The sequence below is a fragment of the Eriocheir sinensis genome, chromosome 2, assembly GCF_024679095.1.
Source record: "Eriocheir sinensis breed Jianghai 21 chromosome 2, ASM2467909v1, whole genome shotgun sequence".
NCBI classification, from domain to species: Eukaryota; Metazoa; Arthropoda; class Malacostraca; order Decapoda; family Varunidae; genus Eriocheir; species Eriocheir sinensis.
Genome location: NC_066510.1, coordinates 13,779,453 through 13,802,654, shown reverse-complemented (window position 1 = coordinate 13,802,654; position 23,202 = coordinate 13,779,453). Strand labels below are relative to the sequence as shown.

General features: G+C 40.4%; 1 protein-coding gene across 2 annotated transcripts in view; it reads left to right on the top strand.

The window, feature by feature from the left end:
- The first annotated feature begins 2,596 nt into the window (after nucleotides 1–2,596).
- Nucleotides 2,597–23,202, top strand: part of LOC126999708 (protein MON2 homolog) — a 41,031-nt gene continuing 20,425 nt past the window's right edge. Inside the window, exons 1-16 of one of the 2 annotated variants that reach the window (XM_050862480.1) lie at nucleotides 2,597–2,907; nucleotides 5,732–5,930; nucleotides 6,197–6,328; nucleotides 6,705–6,887; nucleotides 7,428–7,567; nucleotides 13,727–13,838; nucleotides 14,318–14,443; nucleotides 15,723–15,920; nucleotides 16,246–16,422; nucleotides 16,825–17,057; nucleotides 17,318–17,460; nucleotides 17,759–17,913; nucleotides 19,601–19,810; nucleotides 20,308–20,544; nucleotides 20,701–20,932; nucleotides 21,178–21,350. In XM_050862480.1, coding sequence (XP_050718437.1) covers nucleotides 5,820–5,930; nucleotides 6,197–6,328; nucleotides 6,705–6,887; nucleotides 7,428–7,567; nucleotides 13,727–13,838; nucleotides 14,318–14,443; nucleotides 15,723–15,920; nucleotides 16,246–16,422; nucleotides 16,825–17,057; nucleotides 17,318–17,460; nucleotides 17,759–17,913; nucleotides 19,601–19,810; nucleotides 20,308–20,544; nucleotides 20,701–20,932; nucleotides 21,178–21,350 — 2,562 coding nt within the window. In that variant the 5' untranslated portion in view covers nucleotides 2,597–2,907; nucleotides 5,732–5,819. Of the gene's footprint in view, nucleotides 2,908–5,731; nucleotides 5,931–6,196; nucleotides 6,329–6,704; nucleotides 6,888–7,427; nucleotides 7,568–13,723; nucleotides 13,839–14,317; nucleotides 14,444–15,722; nucleotides 15,921–16,245; nucleotides 16,423–16,824; nucleotides 17,058–17,317; nucleotides 17,461–17,758; nucleotides 17,914–19,600; nucleotides 19,811–20,307; nucleotides 20,545–20,700; nucleotides 20,933–21,177; nucleotides 21,351–23,202 lie in introns of both variants that reach the window. The other variant, XM_050862472.1, reaches the window with a different exon arrangement.

Here is a 23,202-nt window from a genome sequence, read left to right as displayed (position 1 = left end):
TCTCTCTCTCTCTCTCTCTCTCTCTCTCTCTCTCTCTCTCTCTCTCTCTGAATGAAGTGAATATTTATTTTTTCGATAAATAAATAGCATGTATAGATATTATGGATGTACTCGATCATAGTCTAATAACAATAACAATCAATATTAGCAACCTAAAAAAAGAATCGGACATGAAGAATTATCCAGTAAATCCAATAATAAAATAATGGAGACGGGAGCTATGATGGAAACGAAAAGCAGGACAAAATGGTGAGAACTTGGGAAGACGGTCAGCGAGGCAGTGACTCAGCAGCCAGCACAACATTCAAGGCTTATCGTCTCCACAGGGCCCATACCGGTACCGCATGGCGACTGGCCAGCGCTGCGCGCCGCCGAACCTCACTAAGATCCAACCGGTACCGGCACTAGTGGCAATGGTCAGTGCCGAGTGATCATGAGTCTTCCCGGCACTGGGTACCGGTACCGAGTGTGACTGAATCGACTCTTCTTGGCACTCGGTATCGGTACCAAGTGCCGAGATGATTCTTCATGTCCGAATTTTTTTTTAGGATACTAATATATATTGTTATTGTTATTAGACTATGAATACATCCATAATAACTACGTTAACATATGCTATTCTTTTTATCGAAATAAATATTCACTTCATTCAGGGGAGAGAGAAAGATTTACATAGATTTACATAGAAAATCAGACCACACAGACCCCATGGTCCAGACTAGGTGGTCTGTCCTAAACTTAAGTGATTCTACATTAATCAGAAGGCTCCAAAACGATGCATTTCAACTCTAGTTGATATTAAGTTGAAGGAAGTGACGGTCGAGCTTGTTTTTGAAGGAGTCAATCGTGTTACACTGGACCACTGACGGTGGGAGCTTATTCCATTCTCGCACTACAACGTTAGTGAAGAAAAATTTGGTGCAGTCTGAATTTACTTGTCTACATTTGAGTTTTACGCCATTGTTCCTCGTACGCAAAGTGTCATCGATCATAAACAATATTGATCTGTCTACATTCGTGAAACCATTAAGTATTTTAAAACATTCGATCAGTTTTCCTCGAAGGCGACGTTTCTCAAGAGAGAACATGTTAAGGGTGGAAAGCCTTTCTTCGTAAGATTTGTTGCGCAAGGAAGGGATCATTTTTGTTGCCCGACGCTGAACACCTTCTAATTTAGCAATGTCCTTTGCATGGTGGGGAGACCAAAACTGTACCGCATATTCCAAGTGGGGTCTGACTAAACTATTGTAGAGTGGAAGTATTACATCTTTATTCTTGAATAAAAAGTTTCTTTTAATGAAGCCCAACATTCTGTTCGCTTTATTTGCTGCATCGATGCATTGCTGTGAGAATTTGAGGTTTGACGCGATTTTGACCCCCAAGTCCTTAACGCATTGAACGCTTTTGAGTTTAACGCCGCGCATTTCGTAATCGAACTTCTTATTTCTTGTTCCAACTTGAAGGACCTGGCACTTGTCTACGTTAAAGGGCATCTCCCATCTATTAGACCAAGCTGAAATTTTGTGCAAATCCTCTTGAAGGCTTTGCCTGTCTTCGTCAGTGAGAACCGAGTTACCAATCTTTGTGTCGTCTGCAAATTTACTAATGCGATTATTGAGTCCGACATCCACATCGTTGATATAAATAATGGAGAGCACTGGGTCAAGAACCGAGAGAGAGAGAGAGAGAGAGAGAGAAACTACCGGTACTCAAATTAACGGTAGCTGCCCATCCTTAGCGTCGGCCGCGGCCTGCGGGCCGCGGGGCGTCGTGCGCCTGGCAGGCGGCATGAAACGAGTCTCGCGAATCGGTCAAAATATCTCGGTGAGCCTTCATCAGTCACAATATCTTGCCACACCGGGACGGGACCTTAACGGAACCGCAGAACCGATTTGTAATGAGTCTACTCGGCACTCGGCACCGGTACCCAGTGCCGAGTGGAATCGATTCCATTCGGCACTCGATCGGTACCGAGGCGTGGGATTGCCTTTGTAACGGCTCCCACTTATGACTAATTCTTGATTCTTAATTGTTGACTGGCGTTGTCTTTTAGTTTTGTTCAACCACCCAGACGGCGGGTAGAGAGATGAACAATCCTTCAAGTGGAGGCCCTACAACGGCACGCGAAGCGGAGACTCTTACCACCGGGCAACGGGAGCCCCCCATTGTTGAATCCTGAAACCATTGGGAAAACTGGGAAAGTGTGTGACAAGAAAGACGGTAACGTTAATAATAAGTTGAATAGTGGAGAAAAAACAGGAAAAAAAGAGAAGGACCGAAGAAGTAGGAAAGTATAAAGCATCTGCGTAATGTTGTAGAATCGAAGCCATTGGGAAAACTGAGAAAATGTGTTGCAAAAAAGACGCCAACGCTAACATAACAGTAGTAATAAAAGTAGAATAGTGGAAAAAAACAGGAAAAAATATGCCATTATACCTATAGGAAACGCTGAAGGACCCTAGAAGAAGAAAAACCTGAGAATCCTGGTCATTGGGAAAATGAGAAAGTGTGTGCAAAGAAAGACGGTAACGCTAATAGTTGTAGTTGAATAGTGTAGAAAAACAGGAAAAAAAGGCCAAACGCTGAAGGACCGAAGGAGATAATGAAGCATCTGGGTAACGTTATAGGATCCTGAAGCCAGTCGCCGCCACAAGGGATCGGGACGCACAGAGTCGAGTGTTCGCGTCGCCCTTGTCTCCGCGTGAGGGCATCGGAACCCTCGGCGGGGATGTAAACAATCCCCTCGCGGCGCCTATACCTGACACCTCCGAGCCCTGCCACCTCAGCTGTGTTTGTTTTGCCATCCCTCTCGCTCCCTCCAGGCTGCATGGCGTTGGTGGGCGGCGCCCCCCGCGGCCCCAGCGTGGTGGCCTAGAGACGCCCCGCGGCGCCGCGCCTCGCCAGCAGGCAAGTCACTTTTCGGCCGCCTCCCTCCGTCGGGGAAATTTAATGCCGTGGCACTCACCAGGCACCGCAAATATAACTAAATCCCGTACAGAAGTATCCTGGTTGAATTATATATGAGTTTCTTTAGCAGCACCGCAAGCTTTTATAAGCGTACTCAGCTCTTTGACTCCCCCCACAAGTGACAGCCGTGCCAATTGGTTTTGGCCTACTTTAATTGATCTTGAAAATTTCGAGGCATCTCTGCCTGCAAGGAAATTGTGTAGAGTCGAGCTGGTTAAGATTCGTTTTAGTACCGTGCCAGTATCTCATCACCTATCTTATGAAACATCAGTACCCGCTCTTCATATATCTTTTCTACAAACCTTCAACATTCATGGAAACGCTTTCAAAATCCAATTCAACGACTTTTTTTTTACTCTTGAAAATAAGGGATAATGTTTACGAAAGCGTGTCGCCTCCTCTGGTGCTGGCCGCGGCAACGGTGGTGCTGCCGCCACCGCAAAATAGCTCTCAGAGGGTTTTGTTAGGTTAGGTAAGGTTAGGTTAGGATATATTCATCCTTCATGATAAAATTCGCGGTATTTGCATAAAAATAACAGGTTTGGGTAAAGATTCATATTAGGTCCGTGCCAGTATCTCATAATCTACTTTATGAAACATCAGCATCTCTTCATATATCTTTTCTACAAACCTTCAACAGTCATGGAAATGCTTTGAAAATCCAATTCAAGGACTTTTTTTTTACTCTTGAAAATAGGGGATAATGTTTACGGAAGCGCGTCGCCTCCTCTGGCAGCGGCGACGCCAGTCAGCCGTAAAATAGCTCGCAGAGGGTTTAGGGTCGGGGAGCATATTTAAATTACTCCAACCGAACTTTACGACCTACTAATGGGGGGGCTGCGCCCCCCTCGACCCCCCCTTCTAACCAGGGGGGGGGCATAGCCCCCCTGGACCCCCCCTACATGTATATGTGACTTATTTCAGCAAAGAGGTATTTCTCGCACCACCGGCTGCACTGTCGCCAGAGGAGGCGACGCGCTTTCGTAAACATTATCCCCTATTTTCAAGAGTAAAAAAAAAGTCCTTGAATTGGATTTTCAAAGCGTTTCCATGACTGTTGAAGGTTTGTAGAAAAGATATATGAAGAGATACTGATGTTTCATAAGGTAGGTAATGAGATACTGGCACGGACCTAAAACGAATCTTAACCCAGGTTTGCTCTGGCGATGGCCGTGGCGGCAGTGCAGCCGATGTTGCAAGAAATACCTTCTTGCAGAAATATATGTCACATATGCATGTGGGGGGGGGTCCAGGGGGGGGCGCAGCCCCCTTTGGCTAGAAGGGGGGGCCGAGGGGGGTGCAGCCCCCCCCTGTTAGCAGGTCATAAAGTTGGGTTGGAGTAGTTTAAATATGCTCCCGCACCCTAAACCCTCTGCGAGCTCTTTTGCGACTGTGGCGGCGGCACCATCGCCGCGGCCGCCGCCACAGGAGGCGACACGCTTTTGTAAACATTATCCCCTATTTTCAAGAGTAAAAAAAAGATTCTTGTATTGGATTTTGAAAGTGTTTCCATGACTGTTGAAGGTTTGTAGAAAAAATATATGAAGAGATAGTGATGTCTCATAAAGTAGATAATGAGATACTGGCACGATACTAAAATGAATCTTGACCGTCGAGTTAACCACACACTAACAACTCTAGGTTCACCAGAGATGAGGACCAGTTAGGGCTCTTAACATGTAGGATGAGCTTTCTCGAGTAGAGATAAGGAGAGGTGTGTCAAGAGTCTGACTGATGATACGGCCAATGACGGTTGTTTGTTGGTGAGGTTTCAGGCCCCGTTCCGCTGCCAGCGCAGCGCTCCGCAGGGCCGTCGACAGTATGATAATAGTCCTAACCTTAAAAATATAATCCTCGATGCACTTGTTTGTTACACTGTAGTGAATGAGTGAGTATTATGCGCTTTCTTGAAGATTACTGATGTCATTTCAATAAACTTGGCATCGTCATAGTCGCTTAGCAATGTTTCGATTCGTGCTAAAATATGAAGATCTTTTCTTGTATAGAATCACAAATATCTATTGTTTCATTGATCATTTGTCAGATCTTTTCTTTGTAGCATTGCAAATATCCAACGTTTTATTTCCAACTCACTGAACATTCAACTAACACAATTTATCTTCAAGTCTCAAACACTAATAGCCATGATCGGTTATGTTATGAATTCTCTCAGTTTCAGTCTGATTTGTGAATCTCGAATCTTTTTTTTTTTTTTTTTTTTTTTTTTACGTCGCGGCCTATAGCGCCGGTAAGCTTCTTCCCGGAGGGGCCTGATGGTCGGCCCAAGGCTTCTTCCCGGTGGGTCCTGATGGTCGGCCCAGCCCGTTCTGGCGCAGGCGAGTGTTTATAGTGGCGCCATCTTGCATTGGCTCATGCTGCCCTCCCGGAGCTCATCTTTAATCCTAGAATCTAGAGTCTGGGTTGATAGGTGGTCTTCTGGACAGCATGTGGGTAGTTTTAAGCCACTCGGCGGCGGCTGAAAAATCCCAGCTTGGTGGCACCGGGCGGGGATTGAACTCGTGTCCTCCTGAACACGGTGCTGTTACTCTGTCGATTCAGCCACCGCCTCCCCGTAAATGAATGTTATTCAAATAACACCTTTGTTTCTGTACAGTGACCAGATAACAGCTGGATGCACAGACCTTGATTGTATCATTGACTCTATCATTACTCTCAGAGATTCCTCATTCATATAATTAATAATATTTGTGTGTATGAATTTTGATAATTATGGTCTTAAATAATATCTCCTATATATTTCCAGAGGCTAAAAGGTCACCCCCTTTTACAAGCTGTGACTTAAAGTCCATCAAACTGAGGTAGAAAATAGTTATAAGCTTGAACCTTCAACCATGACTGCCTCAACGATTGATGGAAAAGCTGCCAAGATGTTGGATGCCTTGCAGAGTGACCTTAAAGCTTTATGCATGGAAACCAAGAAGAGATATCCACATATCAAAGATGTGAGTGAGCTGTGCTGTGCATTTGTTAAGCTTATTTGTTTGAGCCATATTCTTTTAAATTCAGAACTGAATGCAGTCATCAGGTGTAATAAAATGCTACTTTCATGAGCACACAAGAGCAAGGGCACACCAGAGGGAGGCAGATAGAGAGGTTACTCTTAACAATATGGGATAGAAAAAGCAGTCTGAGATGGATAAAATTAATCGGGTTAACATTTCCTTTTCTGTAAATGTGCTGTAGCTTAATATGCGTTTTCCTTCAATAGTCATGTGAAGAAGCCATCATAAAGGTGCGAGGGGCATCTATGAACCCTCAGTCGTCCCTCTCCCAGATCACCTCCCAAGTTCTCTACCCTCTAGTGCAAGCAGCAGAGACGAAGGACCACAAGGTTGTCAAGGTCAGTACAGGACTTTTGGTTAGTTAGTTATTAGACAACATTTGCTTGTATCAGCAAGATGTTCCCGTGAAATTCAGTCAGGCATTATTTGTCTTAATGAGATAGGATGAGGTTTCAAAGTCTCTTCAGTTTTGCAAGAAAATGTATGAGGTAAACATACTTTGTTCACAAGTCTCATGTAAAAAATTCACTTTTTAATGCTCCATTTTGAACATTGTGTTCTTTCTCTTACCATCAATTTATTAAATTTACAGTGGCATAAGATGGATTGAAGGGTCAGTGTAATGGAGATGAGCACTGAGGCCATGTGCAGCTACACTGTGTGCCCTTTACTTTACCTTTACTCATACGATGGTAAATATTGCTTTCCTTGCAGCTGTCTCTGACCTTGATGCAGCGCTTGATAGTGGCAGACGTGGTTGATGCCAGCAGTGGAGAGCATGTTGTGGAGACGCTGTGGATGTTGATGGAGGCAGGGATTGAGGAGCTGAAGGTCCTGCAGACTGTAACGCTGCTCCTCACCACCAGCTGTGTCATCCAGGGCCCAACTTTGGCTAAGGTGAGAGTCAAGAAGTGTGGTAAGATTCTTTCAATAATTTATAGAAAAGTGTTCACTGGAGCTAATTTATAAAGGGGTTCATGGAGCTAACTTATAAAGGGGTTCATGGAGCTAATTTATAAAGGGGTTCACTTGATCTAATTTATAGGAAGGGGATCACTGGTGTTAATGGGAAATTTATTGATAATGTTACAGTATTTCTATAAGAAAAATACCTATCTCTTGAATTTAGATAATTCAAAGATAGTCAGAAAAAAATAATAAAGGTAACCAGTGAAATGTTCTTTTATGATTTATGATCCATGCACTTTAAGGTTTGTTTCCATCTAAATTTTTGTTGTAGGAGTTGTAAACATTTTTTTCTCAATAGGATGTACAGTAAAACCTCTTTTAAGTCATTACTACCAACTTAACTGAACTGCAGACCAATAGGAATGGCCTCCCCCTAAAAACACAATCAGTCACAATGTGTGCATACAGGATTAAGGTGTCATCCAAGCCTAGGAGAGCTTTTTGGTAGCTGTAATATTTTTTTTTCAGGCGCTTGTTCTTTGTTTCCGTCTACACTTTACAAAGGATGCAACTGTTGTCAACACTGCCAGTGCCACGGTGCGCCAGCTGGTCAGTGTTGTGTTTGAAAGGGTTGTCGCAGAAGATGCCAAGTATTTCAAGGAGGAAAGGTGAGAAAGACAGCACTAGTATATATCTATCTATCTATCTATCTATATCTATCTATCTATCTCTATCTATCTATCTATCTATCTATCTATCTGTCTATCTATCTATCTATCTATCTATCTATCTATCTATCTATCTATATATATATATATATATATATATATATATATATATATATATATATATATATATATATATATATATATATATATATATATATATATATATATATATATCAGAGCGTTACTGGATATCGGGTAGTCGGTGCACGCTCCTCCGCACCTCGAAACACATATAGTCCGTACCTGTACTTCGCGCCTAAAATTTTTCACTCGTTCGTACCAAGACCTCCGCACCTCCGCACCGCACTCCAAAACTATTAAAGCGCCTGAAAAATCTAGTCCGTACCTTAAAAAAGAAATACAAGGCAATACTGCAGCAGCATTATTATTATCATTATTATTATTATTACCATTATTTTGTTATCATTATTGTCATTTTAACGCATAGAATCTCCACCACCTGAAGTAAAGTAACTACTTTTACACTCATCATAATTATCATACCTCAGTACACATGCAACACCGGGTCAGAATCTGAATGAGTGACGTCACTCAAGTGGCGGAAAACATGCCCTGCAGCACAGACCCGTAGAAGCATCGGAAGTATTACTGCAGAGCGCGGACTGTTTGTCGTGTTCAATTTTTTATCCTTTAAAACCACAGGTGCGGAGGTAAGGACGTAAAATACAGCCCTTCCGCACCTGTTACTTCCGCACTTTTGAAAAACTTTCCGCACTTCGGACCTCCGCACCTCGTTTAAAGGTCCACAGGTCCGGAGGAGCGGAGGTGCGGACAGAGGTACGGAAGTGCCCAGCTCTGATATATATATATATATATATATATATATATATATATATATATATATATATATATATATATATATATATATATATATATATATATATATATACAGTCAAACCTTGGTTTACGAATGCCTTAGTTAACGAGTGTTTTGATTTACGATAAAAAAAATCACAAAACATGCCTTGGTTTACGAGCAGTGACTTGGTGTACGAGCATCCTGTTTGTACAATTTTCTTTATTTTTTTATTATTATTTTTTTTTTTAATTTGTGGCCACCTCAAGGGTGGGGACACAGGCTATATGGAGGCCATCGGGGTCAAATATGTACGTCCCTCCATGGAGGGACCACAGACCCTTGCTGGGTGACGGGTCATGAAGAGGAGGGGAGGATGCAGAAAATTCTATTGGCTCACATCAGCCTAGCTGACCAAGTCGGTCTTTTGACGAGGACTGGCGTGTTTTTTTGTACAAGTTGAAGACGTGAGCATGGGTTCCCTTTGTTCACTGCAAGACGAGAGTGCTCAGAGAACAATGGGATTAGAGTCTCAGTCCGGGTTGCCACCTTGAGCTAAAAAAATAAGGCACACAACATCTCATTCTCCAATTCAGAACGAATCCATATTTTAAGGAATGAGTGGCAACCCAAAAATTTCCCTAGTCTGCCATTACTGACAGCCGCTGCTGGTGAAGGCAGGAAGTGGGGGAGACATTACGACGTGTATTTGACATGTATTTCAGGACGACTTGACAAACATAATTTTATGGACTGGTGTGTGGTTCACAGAAAAATGCACTCACTACAGTTTTAAAATACAGAATTTTATCTGCTGAACCATTTAGACAGCCAAATACGGAACAAATGGCTTTCCGTATTTTAAGGAAAGGATGGCAAGTTGGCAACCCTAGTCTCAATCTGTGTTGTAAACTCGTACAGATAATATCCGTGCACTCGTGTCCGATTGCATTTGTGCTTTGGTGTGCGATCTTTGTGTTTTTAGCACTACAGTGTGCATTCTTTGTGGTTTAACAATGTCCCCCAGAAAGATGGTTAAAAGCAATGGTGCTGCAAAGAAGAAAACAGGAACAGTGGATACAATGCTCGCAACAGGAATGGGGTGCGAGCCTCAGCGGCTTGTATGCCCTCCTGGACGTGACTGACTTCCGTTCATCCTCCATCTTGGATGATACGTTGGGTTAGCTTCACGTTGGCGGTCGTACTAAGCTCTGTTGCCTCGAGAATAGGGAAACTGTGGCTGCTAAACCCCTGTGCAAAGCTTACACTTTGAGCGTAGTTAATGGTTGTGGGAGTCTCCTTAACAACCATAACACATTGATTTGTGTTTTATATTATTTATCATTGCTATTTGTTAGTAAACTTACTTTAATTCTGTAAAAAAACATGTAAAATGATTTTTATATAAATATTTTTTTGAGATGTGGGACGCATTAATGGGATTTACATTAATTTCAATGGGGAAATTTGTTTTGGTTTACGAGTCTTTGGGTGTGCCAGCAAAACTTGGGAACGAATTAAACTCGTAAACCTAGGTATGACTGTATATCTATCTATATATCTATATCTATATCTATAAATATCTATATATATCTATATCTATATCTATATATCTATATATCTATATCTATATCTATATATCTATATATCTATATCTATATCTATATCTATCTATCTATCTATCTATCTATCTATCTATCTATCTATATATATATATATATATATATATATATATATATATATATATATATATATATATACAGTAAAACCCCGATTATCCGAAAGCGGATTATCCGAAAAACCGGATTATCCGAAATTGATCTGGATAATGCAATTAAAAAAATTTTTTTTCTATACAAAAACGTTATAAAACATCAAAAATAAATAAAAGTAACTACATATGTACTATATTAACACATTTAAAATTGATAAGAACAGTTAAAATGAATATGCTTTCTAATACGTATTGCCGAAATAGCTTGTAACGAATAGATCAATGTATTAGACAAAAAACATTAAACAAACTCTCAACAACACCACGTCCGCACCTTCGCCCCAGCAAGGACGTAGGTGCGGCGAACGAACAAACTACTGCACGACTATTCTCACACCGTACTCTCAAGACAACGACACAAACACGACTCCCCTCTCCGCTCCATGCCACATTCCCCTTCCAACATACGAGTTGCGCGATAATATGAGTCATCATACTGTGTCTCCACCTGCACAATGCATCAAGGTCACACTTGCAAGCTTGCACAACCATTCACAATCGCACTCTGCAACATTCACAATTCAGATCTGCAACGCTCACAAGTATCAACATACACTGGTCCAGACAAGGAGACACACAGACAAACATACAATAAAACATTTACATCACATGTTTTAAGCGTACTACTTTGTTTAGCGTAGCGTGTGTTTGTTTGGTTTCAAAATCAAAATGGCGGCGATCAAAATGGCGGCCATAAATCCGGATTATCCGAAAAATCGGCTTATCCGAACGAGGCTTCCTTCCATTTAGGATAATCGGGTTTTACTGTATATATATATATATATATATATATATATATATATATATATATATATATATATATATATATATATATATATATATATATATATATATATATATATATATATATATATATATATATATATATATATATATATATATATATATATATATATATATATATATATATATATATATATATATATATATATATATATATATATATATATATATATATATATATATATATATATATATATATATATATATATATATATATATATATATATATATATAATCAGGGAAACTGCCTGAATGGCAGAAGCGAATGTCCCCAAAAATACAAGGACGCAACGATCGGAGCATATATCAGAAGATCACTCTCCCATTGCAGCAATTGGGACTTAATTCACCACGAAATAGAAAGATGTACACAGGTACTCATCAACAACGGCTTCCACGAAAAAGATATCCACCGACAAACAAAGAAAATCATCAACGATTGGTACAACAAGAGCAGCAAAACTGAAACACAGGAAAACATTACCCTATACTACCAAGCCCATTTCACCAACGCCTATAAAGAAGAGGAGAGAGCCATCAAACAAATTATAAGAAGAAATGTGAAACCTACTAACCCCAAGAAGAAGATTAACCTAACAATATTCTACAAAAGCAAGAAGACAAGCCACCTGCTCCTACGAAACCGACCTAGCCACGAAAAAGGAAAAACGCAAGAGTCTAATGTCGTTTATAGGTTCACATGCAAAAGAGGGAACTGCGAGTCCCTCCCTACAACCTATATTGGCATGGCGACCATGAAGCTCACCCGCCGCCTCAGTTACCACCTTACAAGCGGAGCCCCAAGAAGACACTTCCAAGAAGTTCACGGCAACGCCCTCACAAGAAGTTACTTAGAAGAAGGTACAGAAATAATTGATAGATGCACAGACAACAGATGGCTGCAAATTTTAGAAGCCCTGTACATCAAAGAGCTGAATCCCAACTTAAACATCCAGCCGACAGACCTGCAGGCCCTCCCGAGCTACCGCAGGGGCGGAGCTAACTCCAACAACCAATCACAGCCCGCTGCGCATCACGCACCCAGAATCCTGAGCCCAGCCAGCGCTTAAAAGAGCGGCGTGCGGCCAGTCCACTTCATTCTACCTCTCACCGCTAAGGAAGAAACATCAAGAGCTACTGAAGAAGGGTCCAGGACCCGAAATCGCGATATAGCCAACAGCCAAACGATGACCAGCTTCGGTGAAGTCATCAATACTCTTACAAAAGAGAATAAGATTCATATAAGACTAAAAGAGAATATTCTTAAGAAAATAATCAATGCCGAATTAGCCATCACATTCAATGAGACATATATATATATATATATATATATATATATATATATATATATATATATATATATATATATATATATATATATATATATATATATATATATATATATATATATATATATATATATATATATATATATATATATATATATATATATATATATATATATATATATATATATATATATATATATATATATATATATATATATATACATACATACATACACAGTGCTCATTGCAGAAAATGAAAGTGACTTACAAAATTTGGTCAGTGCTTTTGATAGTGTATGTAAAAGGAGAAAGCTGAAAGTAAATGTCAACAAAAGTAAAGTGATGATTTGTGAGCAGAGTAGAAGTGAGGTTGTAGATTTTGTATGCCCATATAGAGTGGGAATTAAATATAAAAAAGAATGCAGAATAATTTTGAATGGTGATGAAATGGAGGTCAGTGAGTTTAAGTACCTTGGATCAGTTGTATGTAAGCATGGTGGTACGGAGGGAGAGATAAGAGAAAGGGCATTGCAAGGAAGAAGGGTGGTAGGGTCTTTGGGACGAATCATGAATGGCAGAAGTGTGAGTATGGAGGTAAAGAGGGATTTGAGAAATACAATAATAGTACCAACCCTCACATATACAAGTGAAACGTGGGCCTGGAATGAAAGTCAGAGGTCTAGAGTGCAGGCAGTGGAAATGAGTTATTTGAGGAGTGCTTGTGGTGTGAGTAGAATGGATGGAATGAGTAATGAAAGTATGTACGAGCATTTTGGAATGTGTCACTGGGGTGAAGGGAAGAAGTGTGGAGTGGTGGAAGAAGTGAAGCAACAGACTTTAAAGTGGTTTGGCCACATGGAGCGAATGGAGGAGAGTAAGATGACCAGGTGGGTGTATGTGAGTGGGATAGAGGGAGGGAATGCTAGAGGACGACTTCCAATGTCTGGATAGAGAAAGTTGAAAACTCTTCTGCCGTGGCCATCCCCTGGTGGGAGCTCCTTGGAGCAGGCATCGATGAAATGATGATGATGATGATATATATATATATATATATATATATATATATATATATATATATATATATATATATATATATATATATATATATATATATATATATATATATATATATATATATATATATATATATATATATATATATATATATATATATATATATATATATATATATATATATATATATGTATATATATATATTCATTGCTGTGTAGTATTTATATCTTCATTATAATAATTCTTGTAGGGAATACATTATTACATGCTACTTAATGAAATCTGAGACTGGTTCATTCTGATTTGTTAGCTAAGCATTAAATTTTACTTTTCTAGTCAGTAAATAGATTAGTAGATGTTACACTCAAAAGTTGATTTCTTTTTAATGGTATCCCCAGCAGTACAGAGGAAGAGGTTGATGAACATATCAACCTGGAGGAGCTCAAGGTTCTTAGCGCCAACTCTCCCAAGACCTTGCATCCAGCCGCTGCCGATGCTTACCTGATGTTCCAGGTGGGAAGGTCTTCCACATGCTATTCCAGAGTCTTTTTAGCCCAACTCTACTGGTCAGAAAGCCCCAATAGTGTGAATTCTTGAAAATAGGAAAATATCATAACAAATCCAAATTTCTCAAGGCAGGAAATTTTAATCCCACCGATAAAGAATTGTAAAGTTACAGGATATGTTTATTTTTTGCTGTATTTTTCATAAGTTTTGTCAGACTTTGTTCAGTTCTTCTAGTCAATGTATTTAACTTCAACATTTTTCATTGTACTAAGTTTTTGATTTGCTTATTTAATTTCTGCTCAGGGAATATTTCTAACTTGAAGTATTGGAAAATAAAAATAATGTAGACACACACATCCACAAGTTCGGTCCTGAGTTGTTTGGCATCGTCTTTTATGAATTACATGTGCTTGAAAGATAAGGAAATAAAGTTACTTGTGGAAATTAAGATAAGTTAAGCATGTGTATGAACAATCATCTTGCAGGACTTGGTGCAGCTGGTGAATGCAGACCAACCCTTGTGGCTTCTTGGCCTCACGGAAATGACGAGAACCTTTGGCCTGGAGCTTTTGGAATCCGTCCTCACCACATTCCCGACTGTGTTTTACAATGTGAGTATTCCTGGGCTCTGTATCAAGACTATTGTGTTCACCTTATAGGAATAACATGCGTTCAGTGTACTGACTAAACGATAATTACTTCATGAAATATGAATAATGGAACAGCTTGGTGGTATGAGGACTAGTGAGAGAATTATGGTTAAGGTAAATAGATGGAGGTGCTTCAGCACATAAGAAATTCTGTGGAGTATAGAAGCTTGGTCAAGAGGAGAAAATGGAAATCAGTAATATAGATCTATATTACTTATTTATATTATCTTTATTACTTAAGTATTGAGTCATGACTGCTGCAGTGATAGTACAGAGTTTATATAAGAAAGATTTGTACCTTTTAAGACGAAGAGCTCAATTGTGTTGGTGCTGAGTTTGTAAAGCACAAAACATGAGTGGTGAACTTGTGAACCTCATGCAATGCTTTTTCATGTGTTCTTTGGGCTTTAGACAAATATATCTTTCTAGTTTCCTACAAATATTTCTTTTCTGTTGATTTTTTTGTGAAAAATGAGGCAAAGAAAATGTAAAAATCATCACTTTTGAACTCCATCAAGCTATGTTTTACTTTTTTGTTAAAAGACAGGTGTGAATGAAGTGCTGAAAACTTTTAGTTTTGAGCTCCTTGGGTCAGTTCTCACCATGTATCCTTCTGTGTTCTACAATGTGAGTGGTCTGCCTTTGTGTACGTGTGTGGGTGTTATATTCTTACAAAGCTGCCTTCGTTACCGAGTGGAACAAAGTGTGGAGGATGGAATGGAATTTTGGGAGTGTCATTGTTGAGCTTGAATGGCTTTAGTTCCAAGGCCTGAAGAGTGTCAAAGTGATATTGTGGCATACTTCGCTGAAATATATTTTTCTTTGATACGGAAACCCTGGGGGTGTTGCATGAGGTGCATGTTGTGCAGTGCTGAGCTCAGGACGTGGGCTTGTTCAAAGTGTCCTACATACCTCATATGTGCTTTTTAATCCTGAGATTCGAGAATCAGGTGAACTTGACTCCTCCCTTTTTCTACTGCATGTTGTAAGAGGTGAGTCAAAGGGATATTTCTCCCATGCTGCAGTAAGTTGATGATGGGAACTATGCACTTTGGCAGCAGAATGGTCACAGCTTTTTTTTTCTTTGTGTTTTTTTCTCTATCCTGCTTTTACAGGAGACTGGGTCAGTATTGAGGATGATGATGATGATAATGCTTGTGAAATGGATAGTTACCATACCTTTTTAATTAAGGTTTGTCTGGTCTTCATAGATTTGTTAAGATATTATTCTTGATTTCAGCATCCTGAGTTCAACTTCCTACTGAAGGACCGAGTGTGTGCTTTGGTGATCAAGCTGTTCTCTCCCAACATCAAGTACCGCACCTCAGTGCCCGCCAGCATGCAGCAGGCAACACCCCTCGACAAACCCTATTTCCCTATAGCAATGAGGCTGCTGCGTGTGGTGTCAGTACTGATTCAGAAATATTACCCACTTTTGGTAAGTGTTCCTTTGTCATCTGTGGGCTTTTGAGGAGGAGGAGGAGGAGGAGGAGGAAGAGGAGGAAGATGGGGAGGAGGAGGAGAGTCAAAATGGACAAATTATTATAACTTTTTGCTAATTTAAAACTTTGTACCTTATGTTAGTTGCTGATATTTAACACATTTCAGGAACTTGCGTCTTTGTTTCCCATGACTGTTGCCACCCATTCTCTTTGCTAGTCGTTGTGGCACTACTGATGGTGGTGGTGAAGGAAATAATACTTTCCCTGATGTTCATTGAAGTGGTAATGTATCAAGTCTGGAATAATACATCTCTGTTTCAGGTCACACAGTGCGAGATATTTCTGTCCCTTATGGTAAAGTTCCTGGATGGGGACAGACCGATGTGGCAGCGTGGCCTGGCCTTGGAAGTCCTCCACAAGCTGGCAACCCAACCCAACCTCCTACAGTCATTTTGTACAAACTATGACATGAAACCACATGCCACAAAGATTTTTCAGGTAACTTTACTTCACTATCTAGGATTCTTTTGTTTGTTTATTCTTAATCTTGAGATCTGCTCCTTTGGTGAACATAAACAAAAGAGGGTAAGAGGTAATGAAAAACGTGGGTTAATAAATGTAACTTGTAACTCTTTGTTTTAGTACTGAATTTTTGTAGGACATAATTAACAGTTTAGGGGTATTTTTACAGCTAGTTTATTGATGTTCTTTTGTTTGCATTACACAGTTAGCAGTCTCGGGTATTATCACTGTTGCTTTACTGGAGTTTTTTGTTTGCATTATATAGTTAACAGTCGTGAGTACTTGCAGTGTTGCTTTACTCGACTTATCTGTTTGCCTTACATTTTTAACAGTCGTGGGTATTTGCACTGTTGCTTTACTGGAGTTTTCTGTTTGCAGGACATCGTTAACAGTCTTGGGGCATTCGTGCAGTCGCTCTTCACGTCTCCACAATCCAGTGCTACTTCCCAGCTGAGTGGCAACAGTCCAGGCGGGGGGCAGGGCCAGTCTCCTGCTCTCTTGGCTGGCATGCCCGTGGGTCCTGGGGTGTCACCTCAACCAGCGTTTTTCTACAGGGGCGTCTATCTTCCTCTCTGTGTCAGCATTCCCACAGGCCAGGCAAAGTCTTCATAGTGAGTTGTGATTTTTATGCATTTCCCACTAATGTTTTATGCTTAACCTATGTGATTTGTCTTAATATGTATGATTGATATATTTTTAAGGTTAAGTGCTTATGGTTTCCTTTGTGTCTCAGTATCATAAGTAATATATGTAATGAATAAGAAATTCCTTTATGAATGTAACCCTTGCCTCCACAAAGTCTTGAAGTGCTCTGATAAATAGTAACCTGAAGCTGACAAACAAAGCTTGATGTATACTCCCTGCCTCACAGCCTGGAGATGCTGGACAAGCTGGAGCCTCCCACCATCCCTGACGGCTATGGTGTGAGTGTGGCCTACTACTGCCTCCTTGACATCATCCGCTCCATCCACCTGGTTATGATGGGCCCCAATGCCACAGCGGAAGGCCAAGCAGGTACAGAAATGAGAGAAGAGAGAGAAGAGAGAGAGAGAGAGAGAGAAGAGAGAGAGAAGAGAGAGAAGAGAGAGAGAGAGAGAGAGAGAGAGAGAGAGAGAGAGAGAGAGAGAGAGAGAGAGAGAGAGATTTTCATTTACATTCCCCAAGTAGCCTTTCTTGATGAATTTTTGGATTTTTCATTTACATTCCCCAAGTAGCTTTTCTTGATGAGTTTTTGGGTCAGGGTAGTTAAGTTTAGCTGTGTGAAAAGAAAATTAATAATAACTATTTGTTAAAAAAGTAATTCCTCTTACAGGAGCCAATGAACAGTATGATCCTAGTGAAGAGGACCGTAAGATCCACGAACAGCTGGTCAACTCTGCGTGGTGTGGCTTGCTGGCAGCCCTCACCATCCTGCTGGAGGCGTGCACAGATGAGGCTGCCACAGAGAATATACTCAAAGCCATACAGGTAAACTGATGGCATTATAAATCTCATTGACTCATTTGAACTATCAGTAATTTATATATATGTAATTGTGTGTGTGTATATATATATATATATATATATATATATATATATATATATATATATATATATATATATATATATATATATATATATATATATATATATATATATACTTTTTTTTTTACAACAAAGGAAGCAGCTCAAGGGCACACAAAAAAAGAAAACAATAATAAAAAAAAAGCCCGCTACTCGCTGCTCCTAAAAAAGAAATAAAAGAGGTGGCCGAAAGGAAGATCAAATACGGGAGGAGAGGTGTCCTGATACACTCCTCTTGAAAGAGTTCAAGTCGTAGGCAGGAGGAAATACAGATGAAGGAAGATTGTTCCAGAGTTTACCAGTGTGAGGGATGAAAGGGTGAAGATGCTGGTTAACTCTTGCATAAGGGGTTTGGACAGTGTAGGGATGAGCATGAGTAGAAATATATTTAATATAATATATCCACGAGTGCACAGGCGTAAAGGGCAGATGTGGGCATACGGACGGGAGCTTAAGTAGCTCTATTTGTGAGATAATAAGGATATATATTCTCAGGGCGAGCGGGGCGGGGTGGCGGCGGTGCGGCTGAAATGTAACCCGTAACATATTTTTCTTTTTTACGGCTATAACATATCGTCCCTGCACTCGTTTCACATATATATATATATATATATATATATATATATATATATATATATATATATATATATATATATATATATATATATACAGTAAAACCCCGATTATCCGAAAGAGTATTATCCGAAAAATCGGTTTATCCTAAATTGATATGGATATTTCAATTTAAATTTTTTTTTTCTATAAAAAAACGTTATAAAACATCAAAAATAAATAAAAGTAACTACATATGTACTATATTAACACATTTAAAATTGATAAGAACAGTTAAAATGAATATGCTTTCTAATCGTATTGCGAAATAGCTTGTAACGAATAGATCAATGTATTAGACAAAAACATTAAACAAACTCTCAACAACACCACGTCCGCACCTTCGCCCCAGCAAGGACGTAGGTGCGCGAACGAACAAACTACTGCACGACTACTCTCACACCGCATCTCAAGACAACGACACAAACACGACTCCTCTCCACTCCATGCCACATTCCCTTCCAACATACGAAAGGCGCGATAATATGAGTCATCATACTGTGTCTCCACCTGCACGATGCACGATGTTTAGCGTGGCGTGTGTTTGGTTTCATTGTTTACATCGTCAGTCGGCAGTCGCGTCACACTTCACACTGGGCAGTCGCATCGCTCTACCTGTGCTTGACCTCACTTCTTTCTACATCACCATGCCGAAAGAAACCGGAAAAGGAAGAAAGTCGATCAAACTGGCGGCGATCAAAATGGGCCATAAACCGGATTATCCGAAAATCGGCTTATCCGAAGAGGCTTCCTTCCATTTCGGATAATCGGGTTTTACTGTATATATATATATATATATATATATATATATATATATATATATATATATATATATATATATATATATATATATATATATATATATATATATATATATATATATAATATAAAATTTACCTTTTGATGAACTATGTTATGCTATTTTCTGAAAGTGAAAATAATACCTTGACACTCATGTTATTCATTATTTCCATGATAGACTTTTGCTAGCCTGGCTGGCAAGCTGGAGCTCACAACCCCGCGTGATGCCTTCATCACTGCCCTCTGCAAGTCCTGCCTCCCACCTCACTACACACTGACGGTGCTCAACAATGCCAGTGTTGCTGCGGCAGCCTCGTCGTCATCTGTGTCTCGGGGCCATCAGCGTTCTCCCAGCACTGAGTCCCAACACCAGTATTATGACTCTGAGGTACTGGCTGATGTGGCACACTCACCTATGTGCTGGTGTCTGTGTTGCCTGAGTAGTGTAGAAAATGCTGGGCAATTTACACTTTTTGGGAAGATGTTGTACACTGTGATGTGACTTATTGTACACTGTGATGTGACTTATTGAAGTTCTTAAATAGGTTAAGAGGATTATCAAAGAGAATTAGATAAAATATTTATACAGATTAGGATGTTAGAACACATAGCAATTATATATTGAATGAATAATGTTTTAGGAAGGAGAGTCTCCCTAGATTCTTGTGATATATCAGTTTATGACAAGCAAATTTTTTTATCAGAATAAAAATAGCTATTGTACTTTAGAGGAAAATTCAAAACGTGCTTAGTGTTGCCTGTTACAACCTGTTGTCAGTCCAGCTAAGTGAGTTTCCCCTTGTCCAGCCAGTTGGATATGTTACCTTGGATGTGACAGAAAAGATTAAGCATAGGCTTTCAAACTGAAGTGACATGTTTGTTTAGGTTCGTCACCAAGTTGTGGCCGTGGGGACAGCCTTGGCTACACCCTCCCTTCCTGTGGGAGCCCAGCAGGGCCCTGTAATGCTGACTAACAAGAATCTACAGTGCATGAGAGCAACTCTGTCCATGGCTCACTGCCACGGAGGTGTCCTTGGGGCTGCCTGGCACCTCCTGCTCACCACCCTGCAGCACCTGGTGTGGATCCTGGGCCTCAAGCCATCCACTGGAGGAAGCTTGAAAGTAAACACCTTAAAATCTGTTTTCTTGTTCAGGTTAAAAGATTCCTCTGAGAGAATGTGCTTGCTGAAATTATCAAGAGAGGGATTTCTTAAAACATCCTCTGAGAATTATAGTTTAAGTAAATTGATTTATTTTGTAATTATTTCTTCAATTCAGGCTGGCCGCAGCACTGCTGAGACAAACGCTGTGATCACAACAGCTGTCATTGCTGATCTGCCAGTCCTGTCGTCAATGCTCAGTCGCCTATTTGAGTCGTCGCAGCACCTCAATGACGTGGCTCTCCATCACCTCATTGATGCACTCTGCCAGCTGTCCCGGGAGTCCATGGAGCTGGCCTACACCAACAGGGAGCCTTCTCTCTTTGCTGTGGCCAAACTGCTTGAGACAGGTGAGTTTGTATGTAGTACACTTATGTCTGTCTTTTCTCTCACTTGCTTATTTATGTATTTATTTATCCCCTGTCTAATATATAAGTCTGGAGGAAAATAAAATATTTTGACCCTCTTTTGGCTGCTTTCATCAACTATTTCCAGGAGCAGCACCAGCAGGCTTTTTTGTCTAATCTTTATTTTACCCCTGAGCTGCCTCCTCCTCTACTGACACAAACAAGGCAACATTTCCCTTCAATTTCAGGTGTGGTAAATCTTGGCCGTGTGGAGGTCCTGTGGAGACCCGTGACCAACCATCTGCTGGATGTGTGCCAACACCCACACGTGCGCATGAGGGAGTGGGGTGTGGAGGCCGTCACTTACCTGGTCAAGGCCGCACTCACACATAAGCACAACCCACCTCTCAAAGACAACCAGGTACATAGAGATTGGTCTATATATTAGGCCTGTAGTGTAAAATATGTGACCTGCCATTTTTATAGTTTTGAGCAAATAGGTGCCCCAAACATCACCCAATGTGGGGTACAAACTTGGCAGTGGGACTGTTTTTGTGCCTTGAGCGGCGGTAGTGGGGTAATGAGTAGCCTATCTGGATTTTTTGTTTTTATTTATAAATGATCCACGAGACATCCTAGAGTTAAATTAAAATATGTGTTTATCTTTGTATTCATTCATACACACACTGGTAATATTTCCATCGTGTCTGATTCACTTAATTGAGTGAAATTCTATTGTGATAATCATCATCATCATCATCATCATTTCGTTTAACGTCCATTTTCACTCTTCCTGAGCGGTTGGACGCTTTGTGGCTCTCTTCCATTCTACTCTGTCTTCTGCCTGATGTTCATCCAGTCCCATCAATGCCAAGTCTTCCTGTATACACCTTCTTCACGTTTTCCTAGGTCTACCAACTGGTCCCCTTCCTTCTACCTCTATCTCTCCACAACTCCCAGCACTGTATCCCCACCTGCTCTCTTTACATGTCCAAACCATCAGAGTCTTTCCCTTCTGAGCACTGTTTCCAAGTCCTCTACTCTACATCTGTTAGCTACATCTGCACTGGACACCCTATCTTGCCACCTGATCCCTGCCATATACCTCAGCATTCTGCAATCACTTGCTCTCAATTCTTCTGTAACGTCTTTTTTTCAAGGCAACGCTACATTCCTTCTGACGGCCACTGGTTAGATGGTAATGTGGTAGCGGGGTGGTCGTCTGGCTGTTTCTGAGCGATTGCCAATGATGTTGAGACAAGCCTCAGGACAAGTGAACACTCGTTCTGGGTTGTGACAAGGATCTTTACACTAGCGGGGGATGTGATGGTTACCTTTAGTGCGGTAATTATGGAAGGTGGGTGGATTCCCGTGTGAACCACTCTGAGACAATGTTTAGTTAAGGGGGGAGTGGTGATAATTTACTAACGTGTGTGTGTGTGGGTGTGGGTGTGTGTTCAGTAATGCCCAAATGGCAGGTTGACAGGCTTTAAATTATAGCACTTACAATAACTTAATAACTTTTCTTGCGTATGAATATATTTACAGACCCTGGGAGGTTAGCGGAGTGACATTTAAATGACTACATACATAAATGCATATTATTTAGCCTAACTAACTACAGGGGGGTCGCCTGATATGTGAACTTGGGATATGCGAACCACCTCATATGCGACCTCCTTCCTCCCTCCCTCCCCCCCTTGGGGGGTGGAGCATGTGGGAGCGGTGACTTGACTCGGTAGTAAGAGAAAACTTTTTTTTTCATTCATTTCATGTTCCCGACTTCGCTAACATCCATTTCCTACCAAATAATGAACTTGCTGTTACTCACTTCCCGAAGGAAGGGAAATAAACAATGGCGCAATCTGGCAACTCTACTCTGTGAGACAGCTCCACGTGTTCTCTTCATCAGTACGTCTAAAGCAGCCATTGCTCTCACAAGCTGTGTCTGTGCTGTGTGCAAGCTAGCCTGTGGGCTATTGTTGTTGCTGTTGTTGTTATTATGGCGCCTCCAAAGAACTCGAAAAAGCAGTTTATTACATTGGAAACTAAGTTAAAAAAATGTGGCTGACCGCCCATATACCATTATTTACATGCTTTTTAAGGTTCCTAATATGCGAATTTGCGATATGCGAGGCTTTGAACCGCCCATATTCTCGCATATTAGACGACCCCCCTGTATCTATTAGGGAGATTGGGGGAACATTTGAATGCTTATCTGTGTTGAAGACCCTTGAAGTGATGGCTGGTGCTGGAGGGAGGAAGAGTGGGGT